The 13,039-nt window shown below is 40.1% G+C and overlaps 1 protein-coding gene across 7 annotated transcripts in view; it reads right to left on the bottom strand.

Moving 5' to 3' along the window:
* spega (striated muscle enriched protein kinase a) overlaps positions 1 to 13,039 on the bottom strand; it is an 88,272-nt gene that overhangs the window by 33,228 nt on the left and 42,005 nt on the right. For all 7 annotated transcript variants that reach the window (XM_041781645.1, XM_041781643.1, XM_041781644.1 and 4 more), the window contains 8 exons: positions 11,317 to 12,138; positions 10,672 to 11,126; positions 8,168 to 8,314; positions 7,539 to 7,721; positions 3,120 to 3,271; positions 661 to 749; positions 330 to 505; positions 57 to 240 (listed from right to left, as the gene is read on the bottom strand). In XM_041781645.1, the coding sequence (XP_041637579.1) occupies positions 57 to 240; positions 330 to 505; positions 661 to 749; positions 3,120 to 3,271; positions 7,539 to 7,721; positions 8,168 to 8,314; positions 10,672 to 11,126; positions 11,317 to 12,138 (2,208 nt within the window). The remainder of the gene's footprint in view (positions 1 to 56; positions 241 to 329; positions 506 to 660; positions 750 to 3,119; positions 3,272 to 7,538; positions 7,722 to 8,167; positions 8,315 to 10,671; positions 11,127 to 11,316; positions 12,139 to 13,039) is intronic.

Consider the following 13,039-nt stretch of genomic DNA (forward strand, 5'->3'; position numbering starts at 1 on the left):
AACTTTGATGTTAGACATGCTTTCCATAAATGTTTCTAAAAGGATTACAAACTCACCTCCTGCCATCAAAATGCATCTTGCAGTTGAGCAGTGCCGGCTGGATCAGCTTCCCATTGGACAGCCAGTCAACATCGACGTCTGGAGGTCCTGTCATGTAACACTCAAACATGGCCGACTCTCCTGCCCTCACCGCCACGTCTTCTACCTCCCTGATGATTTTCAGAGCTGTCTGTGATCCAGCTATGATCAAATATTGAAAAACCAGAGTTAAAATACTACAAATGTTAATAGATAATTGAACCAGACTGCTCCATGTCCTCATCACTGACCTCTGACATCCACTCTGCACTCGGCCTGCTTGGCCCCGTGCTCGTTGATGATCTTGCACATATAAAGTCCGCCGTCTGCCCTCTGAGCTGAGCTGATTCTCATTTCGCTGCTGCCCTCGGCCGTCTCCCGCACGGAGAAGCGCCCCGCTGTCTTCACCGTGACTCTGTCCTTCAGCCTGGGTCGGAACAAAGTGGCTGTCACAGATGTTTACGCTCACATGCTTAATAAAGCACCGTGTCTGCCTGACGGCGGGTAACCTTGGTGGAAATAATGGATGTAGGTGTCTACAAAAACCTGTAAGTAATGAAGCTTTAAAAAGAGGTGTCTCACCAGTAAACCATGGGTTTGGGCTGCCCTCTGATCTTCACTGAGATGACGACATCCTGACCTTCAGTTACACTCTGATCTGCCGGCGCCACCTGTTGAACAGTCACATTATTTTATGAATTAAAGTATGAGGGCATGACGATGAAGACCAGCCAATTTATCAGCAAACTATTTCAGCTCTTAAACAATCAAAATCAGTTATTTTACAGCTATATTGACAATTGATTCGACTTTTTTTGCTGTTTTGAGGAAATTTTGTGCCAGTCCAAGAAAGAAAGGCCAAGAAAAGGGCAGGGGTATACAGTTTATCCTTGAGACTGAGCTGAAATTAATGCAAAGTTTTAATAAAATCCCTCAAAAAAATTTGAGATATTCCATTCACAAGCAAGGAATAAACATCAGGCCCTGTGACTTGACCGTAAACCCACTTCGTCCAATTTCCCATCGGTTAATGCTTGAGTCAGAGCTGGCATTGGCATGAAGTTTATGGAAAATTCCTCTTAGCACTCTGGAGATATTGCCTAGACAAGCAAGGCATGAACGTAAGGCCCATTGTCCTGACTATTAACCTTGGATCTCCAAAATCCTATCGGTTCATCCCTGTGTCACTGAGGACATTTCTACAAAATCTGAGGTAAACTCCTTGACACATTCTTAAGATATCATGCAACCAAGCAAGCCATGAACAGAAGGCCTAAAAAATCTGACCCTGAACCTACAGTCTCCAAAATTGAATGAGTTCATCCTTGAGTCAGAATGTAAATTTGTGGAAAGTTAAAGGAAACTTACTGAGTGCACTCTTGAGATATCAAATTGACAAGTAAAGAATGAACATGAGGCCTAAAGACCTGATCTTTAAAGTATGATCTCTGAAAACTAATCAGTTCACCCTTGAGTCACAGTGGATATTTCTGCGATATTTAAAGAAAATCCCTCTTAGCCTTCTTAAGATATCGCATTCGCACAAAAGGGATGAAAATGAGGCCTGATGACTTAACGTTCAACCTACAATCTCCAAAGACTCCTCCGAAGACTTTGGTCAAAGTGGACTTTCGTGCAGACTTTAAAAAAACAAACAAACCTTGAAATGTTCTTGAGATATTGTGCTCACAAGCAAGGGATGGGCATGGGGCCCAATTTCCTTGACCTTAAGAGATATCACATTGGCAAGCAAGTGATGAGCATGAGGCGCTGTGACTTGACCGTTTATCTAGATCACCAAAATCTAATCAGTTCATACTTGAGTCGAAGTGGACATTCTAGCAAGTCCAGAGCAAATTCCTTTAAAGTGTAATTCAGATATTACATCCAGAAGAAAGGGATGAACATTAGGCCAGATGACTTGACCTTTCATCCACGTTCTCCAGAGACCTATCATTACATCCTGGTGTAAAAATGGGCAATTGTGCAAATTTTGAAGCAACAGATTAAAAGGTTACTTTTGATATTACATTCACAAGCAAGGCATGAACATGAGGCCTGATGACTTGAGCTTTAAGCTAAATTTTTCAAAATGTAATAAATTCATACTTGAATCAGATTAGACATTCATGCTATGTTTGGAGGAAATCACTCAAAGCCTTCTTAAGATATTAGGTCCGCAAACAATGGATGAGCATGAGGCCCAACGACGTATCCTTACAACCATTTTCTCCAGAGACCTAACGTTTTATCTCCTAAAGGTGTTCTTGAGATATTGCGTACACCAGTAAGGGATGAACATGAGGCCCAATTACATTGACCTTCAACCTACAGTCTCTTAAATCTAATCAATGCTTCTTTGAGTCAAAGTGGACATGCAAGGAATGCAAGGGATGAACATGAGGCCCAATTAGCTTAATTTTTCACCAACAATTACTAAAATCTGCTTTTAAATTAGTCAGAGTGAACATCTGTACAAAGTCTGAAGGTAAGTCATTAAAGAATTTATGGGATGTCACATTGGCAAACAAGGGATGAACATGAGGGCCTATGACCTATGATTTTTCAAAACCCTTTTGGGATATTGCACTCACAAGTAAGGGATGAACATAAGGCCCAATGCTCCTAGCCAGTTAACCTTAGATCATTAATGTTTGTTTGGTTTATCCTTGAGTCAGAGTGGACATCTGTACTAAGTTTGTGGAAATTCTGCAAAACCCTTTCGGGATATTGCACTCAAGAGTAAGGGATGAACATAAGGCCCAATGCTCTTAGCCAGTTAACCTTATATCATTAATGTTTGTTCGGTTTATCCTTCAGTAAGAGTAAACATTTGTAGAAAGTTTAACGAAATCCTTTAAGGATTTGGGAAGTAGCATCCACAAGCAAGGGTTGAACATTAGGCCCTATGACCTTGACCTCTGACTTCCAAAGAACAATCATTTCATGATTGAATCTTGAGTCAAACTGAACATTTGTGCAAAGTTTAAGGAAAATACCTCTTCATAGGTTGTTGCTGGTAACTGCTGACAATGTTTTACCTGAAAAGATGGCGGTTCAGTAAAGTGGACCCTTTTGGTGGGAGCAGGTGACTCCCCAATCTCCATGGCCTCCTCTTGAGGGCTCAGATACTCCTCATCTGATTGGATGGGACTGCTGAATTCTGGTTTCCCACATTGTGTGTGGGTGGGCTCTGGAACAAGCAATAAGACATTTCGCATAAGTATGATAGTAAATCTAATTCACTTAATTAGATTCAAGAAGACATCCGCTCTGATTTGGACTCATTTTAATTCAAGTAATTAGGCATAAATCTCTGTGATATGGTCAACATGGCACTAATGGAGGGAGGCTCTTTAAACCTTTCTGAGTTTACAATCTGTCAGCGTGCTCGTGTTTACAGTCTTTGCTCGTTTTTTGGAGATGACTTTCTTCGCCAAGATGAGTTGGAGTAGAGCGGGCCACTTGCTCCCACACAGAGCGGCGTAGGAAGCGGGGACCTCTCTGAAGTCACAGATAATGAATTAATCCCTTAATCCCTGACCCAATCACTCGCTTATTCCCGTGGAGTTCCAGGACAGACGCTACGTCTCAACTCCCGGCGGTGAAGTCAGAATTAATTCACTGCTGGGTAGAGAAATATAAAACACTGACACGCTGCAGTACCTCTCTTTAGACTTCTCTTTTTGCCTTTTTTTATTCTCACTTTCTCTGTTAGACCTCAAGCTCCGGCATGAGTTGATAACATTGTAACCACTGAAAATGAAAAATATCCATCAGTGGAACAGAATAAAAACTTGTCATCCTTTGAAGGGAGAACAGCAGTAGGGTGTAGAGATAAAAATGCTTCTGTTAAACTAACTGAACAGTCAAAAACAGGAGGAAAGACATCTTCCTGTGCAATCTACAGCAGAAAAAAGTCAAAGTAAATGGTAAAAAAGACAAACGGAGGAGAATTAACTCACGGCAGTAAAACACTTACACTCCTTACAGACAAACAATTGATGCAGGAATATTAAGCGTAAGCACATAGGTATTTTGTTGAAATATCACTGCACAGGCATTAAAATGGAAAAATAACTTACCTAGAGTCACATCTCTGCTGCTATGCTCAAGGGAATAACTCCCGGGAGTATTTACTTAAACCTGCCAACTCTTACACAACTGCAGCACAGTCAGAGCCAGCTAACCTTCTCATCCTCTGCTCCCTGTCACTGTCATACTCGCATTCTTTTAAATTTTCAAACAAAAGTCTTTATTCATTGCGCAAAAATTGAGGATTTTGCCCTACAGATGTATTTGATTGATTGCTTTGTGTATAAAGCACAAGAAAACAATGTTAATCTCTTTCAGCATGTTGAGTTTTGGCATCCTTTGCAGCTATTCAGTCACTCTCCCCCTCACTTTTGGCTCACATTGCCAAAAAATCTCAACTGTTCCCAGCTACAATGACTCACATAATCTACCAGCACATTTTGACAACTCCAAAGTCTGGGGTGTAAAAACGACAGGGATGAAAAACTCCATGATTGCGGCAGTAATCTCACACGGGGGGACATAAAGCAGACTGCAATTACCCGAGAGAACAAGAGGGCGGCTAAAAATACTCCCGCAAGTTCGACTCCACTGGCCTAATATGGCAACACAGGCCCCGAGCTGCTGTTGAGACTGGAGCAGAGACTACGCTCGCATTTGTTGACAAAAGAGGAGAAGTGTAAGATGCATTTACACGAGCTGAATCAACACTCTAGGATAGGGCTGAGCAATATGGACCCATAAACATATCCTAGCTAAATGGTGATGCATGAGATTTGTCTTGGTAGTTTTTCTGCAGAGAAAGGACAAATGGTTGTTAACTTTGAGGTGATTCTAGTAAAAGAATTAAGTATATAGAAACCTGTTTGTTTGCACTGCAAGAAAAGTAAAAGGATCTGGACACCTGATGTTGGTCCATGTGTTTTAAAATGACAAATGACGGATGGTATCAAGAAATACTGATAAATAATAATCTTGAGCCAAAATTTTAACCCATAAAAAAAAATTAAAATTCTGTCCAAATTGTGCAAATAAAATGGAAACATTTGGAAATGTGGGTGGAACTGGCAAAAAGGCTGACCTATTAGAGATCACAACAGCAAAATAGAAGTAACAGCCACCCAATAATGGGTACTTTTTGTTTTATCTATAAAAACACGTGGGATAACTAACTAACTTTAACCCTCCTTGGGCTTTCCTCAGTTTCTAGTGTGTTATTTTATCCCCTCCCTCTTACCCTAACCTTTAGGGTTCAGGGCCCTAACCCTAACACTCTTAGGGGTTTCTTTAGGTTGTGGGGCATAATTTTTAATTTTATCCCCCTCCCCCTAACCCTAACCCCCTTTGGGATTTCTTTAGTTTGCTGTGTATTAGATAACAATTTATCCCCCTCAGTACATTTTTCAGATTTATTGATGCAATGCTGCTGCTGTGAAAAATAGCCACTTATCATATCAAAGTATACGTCATGTGGCATATTCTGGTTCTGGCTTGGGTAATGTATACATTCAAGGTCGCCCCATTGTAGAGGTCTACAACAGATGAGCCCGAAACGCCCCACCATAGAGGCCTGCAGCCAGATCCTCTTGTCTAGTCCAGCTCCACCCAATTTTCCAAATGTTGCCAATATATTTCTGTAATTGAGACACTGCTCTCTGTGTCTCTCTTTTTGTTTACAAATAAGAGCATGAAGTTTCTGTACTTGCTGATGCCACTGATCATTAAAATAACAGTGATATGGTCATTCGAAACACATGGTGTTTAACGGTAAAGAAGATTTTGATGATCTCAATGTATAAAATGTTACAGGTATTTTTGTACAACCAAGACAGTGAGTCACAGTTAGCAAATATTTTTGACTATACAAAAAACTGCCCAATATTGGCTGTCCAGGACATCAATGTTTGTCACCATTGTATCAAACAGGTTTCAATGTGGTTTGAGTTTTGCTAGAATCACATGAGAGTATATAATTCTAGTACGGCAACAGCTATTTATCATTTCTTTACAGAAAAGAATACTAAATAGATGTCCTGTATCCCCATTCAGCTGAAAAATGTCAACATTTGGGAAATTTTGAGCAACTTTGTTTGTTTTTAATGATCAAAAATAGCAGACAAACTCTGAAAAAATGTACAAAACCATTGGCAAGTACCGTGTTTCAAATTGATAAAATCTCCATTATTTTGATGATTCTTTGTAACAAAAGGTACAGAAACTTAATGCTCTTCAGTCAGACTTGAACCAAGACAGAGAGCCCTTTCTTACTTGCAAAAATACATTGGCAATATTTGGCCGAGAAAAAGTACCTTTTCAAATTACATTCACAATAAATGTTTCTGAACAATTTATTTGTAGTTTGTCTGCAATTTTGACAATCAAAAACAAAATTGTCCACCATTGGGTTAGTTGTACTAATGAAGAACAGCTGAAGGACACACACACACAAAAAACCTTTCAAAAACAAATTCCAAATTGTGATTCACCTGACTACAGAACAGTTTTCCATTTTGCCTCAGTCCATCTTAAATGAATTTTGGCCCAGAAGAAAAACTCACATATGGCTTTTTCTTTGTATGATACAGCTTTAACTGGCATTTGTTGATGGCATAGTTAACTGTGTAAACAGAAAATGATTTCTGGAAGCTTTCTTGAGCTCATACAGTGGTTCCTGTACAGAATCACGCCTGTTTCATTGCAACTTACTTTTCCAGCCTTTTGTTGCCCCGTCCCTACTTTTTTGAAATGTGCTGCTGACATTAAATTCAAAATGAGCTCAAGTTTTTCATAGAAATTTCAACATCAGATATGTTGTCCATGTTCCATTTTGAATAAAATAAGGGTTTATTAGATTAATGCACTGCATTCCATTTTTATTTATTTTTTAAACAGTGCCCCAACTTTTTTTGGAATTGGGGTTGTACTAACATACTCAAAAAAAATCCTGGATAGGTACAGGCTTCACTCATATGCTGATTGCTGTACTCTGCAGACACAAAAACACCTCAGGCATATTTACATTTTTTTCTTTTTCCAAAAAGAATTTTTGTTTTGTTTACTCCTCATCCTGAATGCCACGTCTGCCTTTAAGACTCCAGGGACCTTTATGTGACGGGGCAGGTCTGTGTTTTTCGAATCGGCACTGAGGGGGAGCTCAGTGCCTTTAAGAATTAATGGGTTGCCATGGCAACTATCGCTGCGAGGAGCCACGGTCGGGATGCTGAGCTCCAGCAGGCCTTTGTAGTCGTTAAGACAGAATGTCAGGCGGAGGAGGGCTGGCAGCGGATTAAAGCGTGCAAGGAGAGCATCATTTTTCATGTGACTTCATTTAAATGTATGTTACACGCTTGGATATGTGTCACTGTAACAACAAATCAAACTGTGGAAATCTTTCTGTGTGACAGCCATCTCTGGCTTTATCTCACCTGACTGGATGTAGATAGTGGCGCTGCAGGACGCTCTTCCCGCTGGGTTGACAGCTGAGACGCAGTACGACCCGGCGTTGTTCGGCCTCATGTGTTTTATCACCAGACTGTGCCGCTCCCCTTCATACTTCACCACATGGAAGGCATCGGTCCGTATCTCCACGTTGTTCTTCCTCCATGTCACTGAGGAGGCAGAGAAGAAAACATTCACACAAACAATGAAATCAACAACACCTCCCACAGAAACACTGATGTAGCACAATCCACCTCACCAAGATGTGTAATGGATAAACCAGGCTGTTTTCGTTGTGCAATTATTGCTGAAAAAAATAAAGATCTATTTTCTTTAAAGATAGAATTTTAAACTAATCTTATTTGGTTATTTTTGTTGCAAACAGACACCATCAGATCTTATATGCCCTTTTAAATAATGAAGAAATGAGAACAAAAGAACTAGATAACCAAATTACAAGAAGATTTGTGTACAAAAAATGCTTTCTTACAATTATATTTCTCCAGGTAACACATAAAAACCTCAACAAAATGCTCATAAGAAAGAACAAAAAACTGAATTATCCACAGCTAACTTTTAAGTATTTCCTTTAAAATAAAGTGGCTCTTTGTTGTACCTGTAGGGGTTGGACTACCGCTGATTATACACCTCAGTGTGACCTCACTGCTGCTGGATGCCGTGGCGTCCTGAAGTGGCCTCTCGAACCTCGGAGCCTCAGCGGGCTCGTCATCAGCAGACAGGTAAGAGTCATCGGATGATCCGCCTGAAAAAGACAGGTCGGGTTTATGTGAATCTCCTGGAGCTCTACAGCCTGGTTGAGAGCTTGAAGTAGTCATTGGCTACATTGGTTTGTTGTCAATGAGTTTTACCTCGAGTAAAGTCTGTGCATTAGATATATATTTACCAACGTATACAACACAATAGATACATATCAGTTTGACATCCTTTTTTCATATTATATGCTATTTAGCTTAAGATACAAACTCTCCTCTAGTTTCTCATCAATTTGCTTCTAAAACAACAGCTTTCAGGTGTTTTCCCATTTCCACTTACAATAAGTACACTATAGTTGTTTGTTTCCCACCTTTTACTTGTTTTCAAGTCACAAATCAAGAGCAAAAATGTCCTATTTCTTGAAATTCTGAGAGTAAAATTCAGGGCTTTACATAAGCACCAGCTGTCCGCAAAACGGCAGGCTACTCACTGAATAACAGCTGACAACTTTTCTCTTACTGCTGACTTTACTTAATAGCAAGACTAGCAACTTGCTTTTCATGTAAATTTTTGATTTATTTCAACAATGTTATAACTTAAAATGAAGTCTTTTTTAATTAAAAATATTAGCTACTTATTGTGGATAAATGTTACTGTGCGACAGGTTTGTGTCGTAGCTTTTAAACTCTAAAAATCCTCACTAAAAGGTCCCACTTTTCTGGCTTGTTATTTTGTTTTTTAGACAAGATATACAGTCATTATCCATGGGCAAAAACGTCCCATTTTCAAAACTGTGAGCATTAAGTTCAAAGCTTTCCATCAGCATCAACTCCCAGCAAAAATAGCAGGCTACTCAATTACAGAAGACTACTTCTTTCTTAATGTTGTTAGATCTAAAACAACAATGCAACCACTTAAAGTGTAGTTATATTAAATTTCAAAAAAATTGTTTGCTACTTAAACATGAAATTAATGTCCTTATCTTCATTTCAAGGTATATAGTTAATATGTAGCATAATTAGAAGAGTTTAGCAAATAAATATGAATTTTTGTGTCCCAGTTTTTTTTTCATATTTCTTAAAACTGTGAGCATTACTTTCAAGGCTTTCCATAAGAATCAACTGTCAGCAAAACAGCAGGCTACTCACTTAATCACACAGGGCCACTTCTTTCTTACTGTTGTCTTTATAAAATATCTTGACTAACACGCTGTGACTTGTTTTTTTTTTTTCAATTTTAGACCTATTTCTACAATTTATCCAATTAAAAAAACTCCTTCACCTTGGGTAAATCAGTCATTATAATTCCTGTGTTAATATTTAGCACCATTTCGCAGCATTTAGCAAACAAGCTAGGCTGTTTGTTTCCCACATGCTTTACTGTTAAAAACAAGATATATGGTCACAACCCATGAACAAAAATTTCATATTTCTTAAAATTGTTTTAGGCATTCCATAAGCACTTGCTGTCAGCAAAACAGCAGGCTACTCACTTAATTTCTGCCCCCTTTTTCTTGTTGTCTATATAAAACAGTTTGACTAACGTGTTGACTCACCTTTCCTCTCAATTTTAGAAACAATGAAGCTACTTAAATAAAGTCGTTTTAGATTTAAATGTTTCTTTGCTACCTAGAAATAAAACTTATCTCTTTATTGTGGGGAAATCAGTCATAATCATTTCTGTGTGGCTGCTATGTTAGATTTGTGACGTCACTTTTAAAATCAGAAAGTCATCATTTAAAGGCACAGCGTTTAATATTTAGCAGCACTTAGCAAACAAACTTGATTGTTTGTTCCCCACCTTTTCTGCTTGTTATCCAATTAAAAACAAGATATATAATCACAATTCATGTGACAAGATTTCATATTTCTTGAAGTTCAAGCTGCGAAACGGCAGGCTACTCACTTTATTACAGCTGACAACGTTTCTCTTACTGTTGACTTTATATAATAGTTTGACTGAAAAGTGAGTCACTTTTCCTGTCATTTAGGTGTATTTAAACTTTGGTGTAGCTACAGCTAAGCAGAAGCATATAAATCTAGCTTTACTCTAACTTTCCCTAACTGTGTGGTGCAAAGTCCACCCATTTAACAAAATGAAAAGTAAAACAATTCATCAAAATAAAGGGGAAGACAGATGTATGAAAAGACATTCTGTAAGTACAACTTCAGGCTTTAGTTTTAGGAAACCTTAAGGGTGCCAAACAAGGACTTTTTGGAAAGGTTCAAATATAGCAGGCACAACTGCCTGAAACTGCCTAAAAGAGCTGACAATCAAAGACATTTTTGCCATAGACACTGGGGCATCTAGAGCAACCTTCAACTGTTGGTGCCAACAGTCACTGTTTGACTCTACGGCTTCTCTTGGCTTCACTTATATTCTAAAGAATTATTGTATTTGTCTTACCCTCTTCAGGAGACCTTGGTTGACTTGATCGGCCTTTCCTGCTCTTGCGAACCCTCCCCTCCTTCCTCCTGGTCCTGCTTTCTTCCTTGTTCCCGTCCTGAGCACATTCCGTCTCCATTGGCTCATCCTCCACTAAAATCGTAGGGATATTCACCTTCAAGGCCGGAGACGTTCGCCCCATTTCAGCCTTCCTCCTTTTCATGAGCGGACTGATGGAAGGGGTGGGTGATGGGGTGAGTCTGGGTGGCTTGGGTGGATACTGAGACCCTGGTTGCCTCACGGTTACCGGGGATGCTCTCTTCCCGCTCGGGCTTGGCGATCTGTGGTCTGATTTGTCATCCATCTTGGTTTCCATCTTTGAATCGGCCCCCAGATCTCTAACTGGGGATGAGGGTTTATGCGTCGTGGCAACAAGTGTGTCTTTGTCAGCTGCCGGAGAGTTTTGTAGGATTTCCCTGCGTGCCAAGACAAGAAAACTGTTATGTAATGCTGACAAGTGTGGTATAAATATTCAAATAGTGTCGAGTGGTTGGAATGTTGTGTCTTGATTTGTTTACAAGCAGCTGAATTACAAAGAAAACCCAAAGTTCACAAATGATTTCAGAAATACACAAAATTTAGATGTCGAGAGGATCTTTTCCAAACCTGGTGATGCTTGTCCTTGTTGCTGTTGGCAATGGTTTCCCTGGTAACTGGTTATCCGGTGCTGTCTCCATGGCAACAGAGATATTCCCTGTGCTTCCTCCTGATGAGATATCCACTGGTAGATTTGGCTGTGTCATGTTTTCCTTTTCAGTACTTTGATTCCCTTTCCCCTGTCGAGACATCTGCAGTTCTTCAACTCTGGCGTCCCCCAGGGCTCGCTCCCGGGCCTCCAACTTTTTCACCACTTGTGGAGGAATGGGCTCCACTTTCCCTGTGGTCAGCCTCTCTTTCTGGGACAGCTGCTCGGTGGAATACGCCTTCTTCAAGCTGGGCTTCCCCACCAGTTTCTTGATGCGCTGCAGCTCCTCTGCGAACTTGCTCTGGTAGGTCTGGACCTTCTGGGAGTAGCTTGTCTTGTCCTCTAAAGATGAGGCCCGTTGCTTGAAGGCGGCTCGCTTCTGGGCTACCCCTTGCAGGAGTCGACCCTCCTCTTTAGTGAGGCCTCCGGATTTCTTTCCGCTGTCGTCCGAGTCAAAAGAACTTGCTCGTCCAAGCCCTGATCCTGCTGCTCCCCCTGGCAAGTCCAAGCTTGCCCTTCGCTCTTCGAAAGCACGGACTTTGTCGAAGATCTTAGGCCCTGCGCGAGCCATTTTGGGCGTCATGACTACACTGTTTACACCTGCTGCTTGGTCTGCCTTGGTAGTTTGAGGGTCTGAATGTTTGGCTTTGTCCAGGTCTTGGTTTGGGATGTTTTTGTGTGCAGTGGGAGATGGCTGGGCAGAAGACAAGGGGGCACAGGAGGAATCGGTAGCAGTTTGACTCCTAGAAGGGTAAGGATTGGGAGTTGTAAAGTTAGATCTGTAGTGCAGTTGCTGTAGGCGTTGGAGGAGTAATCAAGAAGCAGATCAAGCTCCATTTGTGTCATTTTGTCTTGTGTTTTCATATTCACCAGTGAGTTCTTTGTGATTTGTCTGTGCTCTTTGTGTCTCATTTTTAGAGAGATCAGACAGTGTGAAATGAAATGATAGGAAAAGGAATAAGAGTAAAATATTTCCCACATTTACATAAAACTCTCAAAAGAACTCAACAAAACAGTGGTGAAGTGGAAGACACGCTAAAGACAGGAATAATTGAAAATTATTGGCTTGTGCAGCAACAAAATTGCACATTTACAACAGGAGCTTTTACAAAACGCCAGAAGAAACACTCCTGCCTTAACTCCAAATACAAAAACATCATGCCTAAAAACAACCTGTGAATCACATGTTCATTAAATTGTGAGAGCATACATGCTAACATTAGCATTGGATCAAAGCCAGCAACCCATGCATGCCACAGCAAACCTATAAAGATAAGGTGTTAATCCGAAAGTGCACGGCTGCTCTACAAAACATGCGGTGGCTAAAAAGAGTCATCACAGTTTTCAAGAAGTGCTGAATAATATATAGAAGCAGACTGTACCATTGTGTTCTTTCTAATGGCTATAAGAAATATCAACAGTAATCATTTGTAAAACTTATCATTAGTAAACTGAAACCAAACCACATTCACAGCAATAAAAGAGTCAAAGGAAAGTGCGATGTCAAAATAAAAGTAGGGAACTTCTGAAAAGAAGAGTAAAAAATGAACAATTTTTTGTATCTTTTAACAAAAGAAGTACAATTTTTGCACATTGGGTCTATGTTTGTTAAAATGTCTCATCTTATGTGTCAGTATTCGTTGC

The sequence above is a fragment of the Cheilinus undulatus genome, linkage group 24, assembly GCF_018320785.1.
Source record: "Cheilinus undulatus linkage group 24, ASM1832078v1, whole genome shotgun sequence".
NCBI lineage: Eukaryota > Metazoa > Chordata > Actinopteri > Labriformes > Labridae > Cheilinus > Cheilinus undulatus.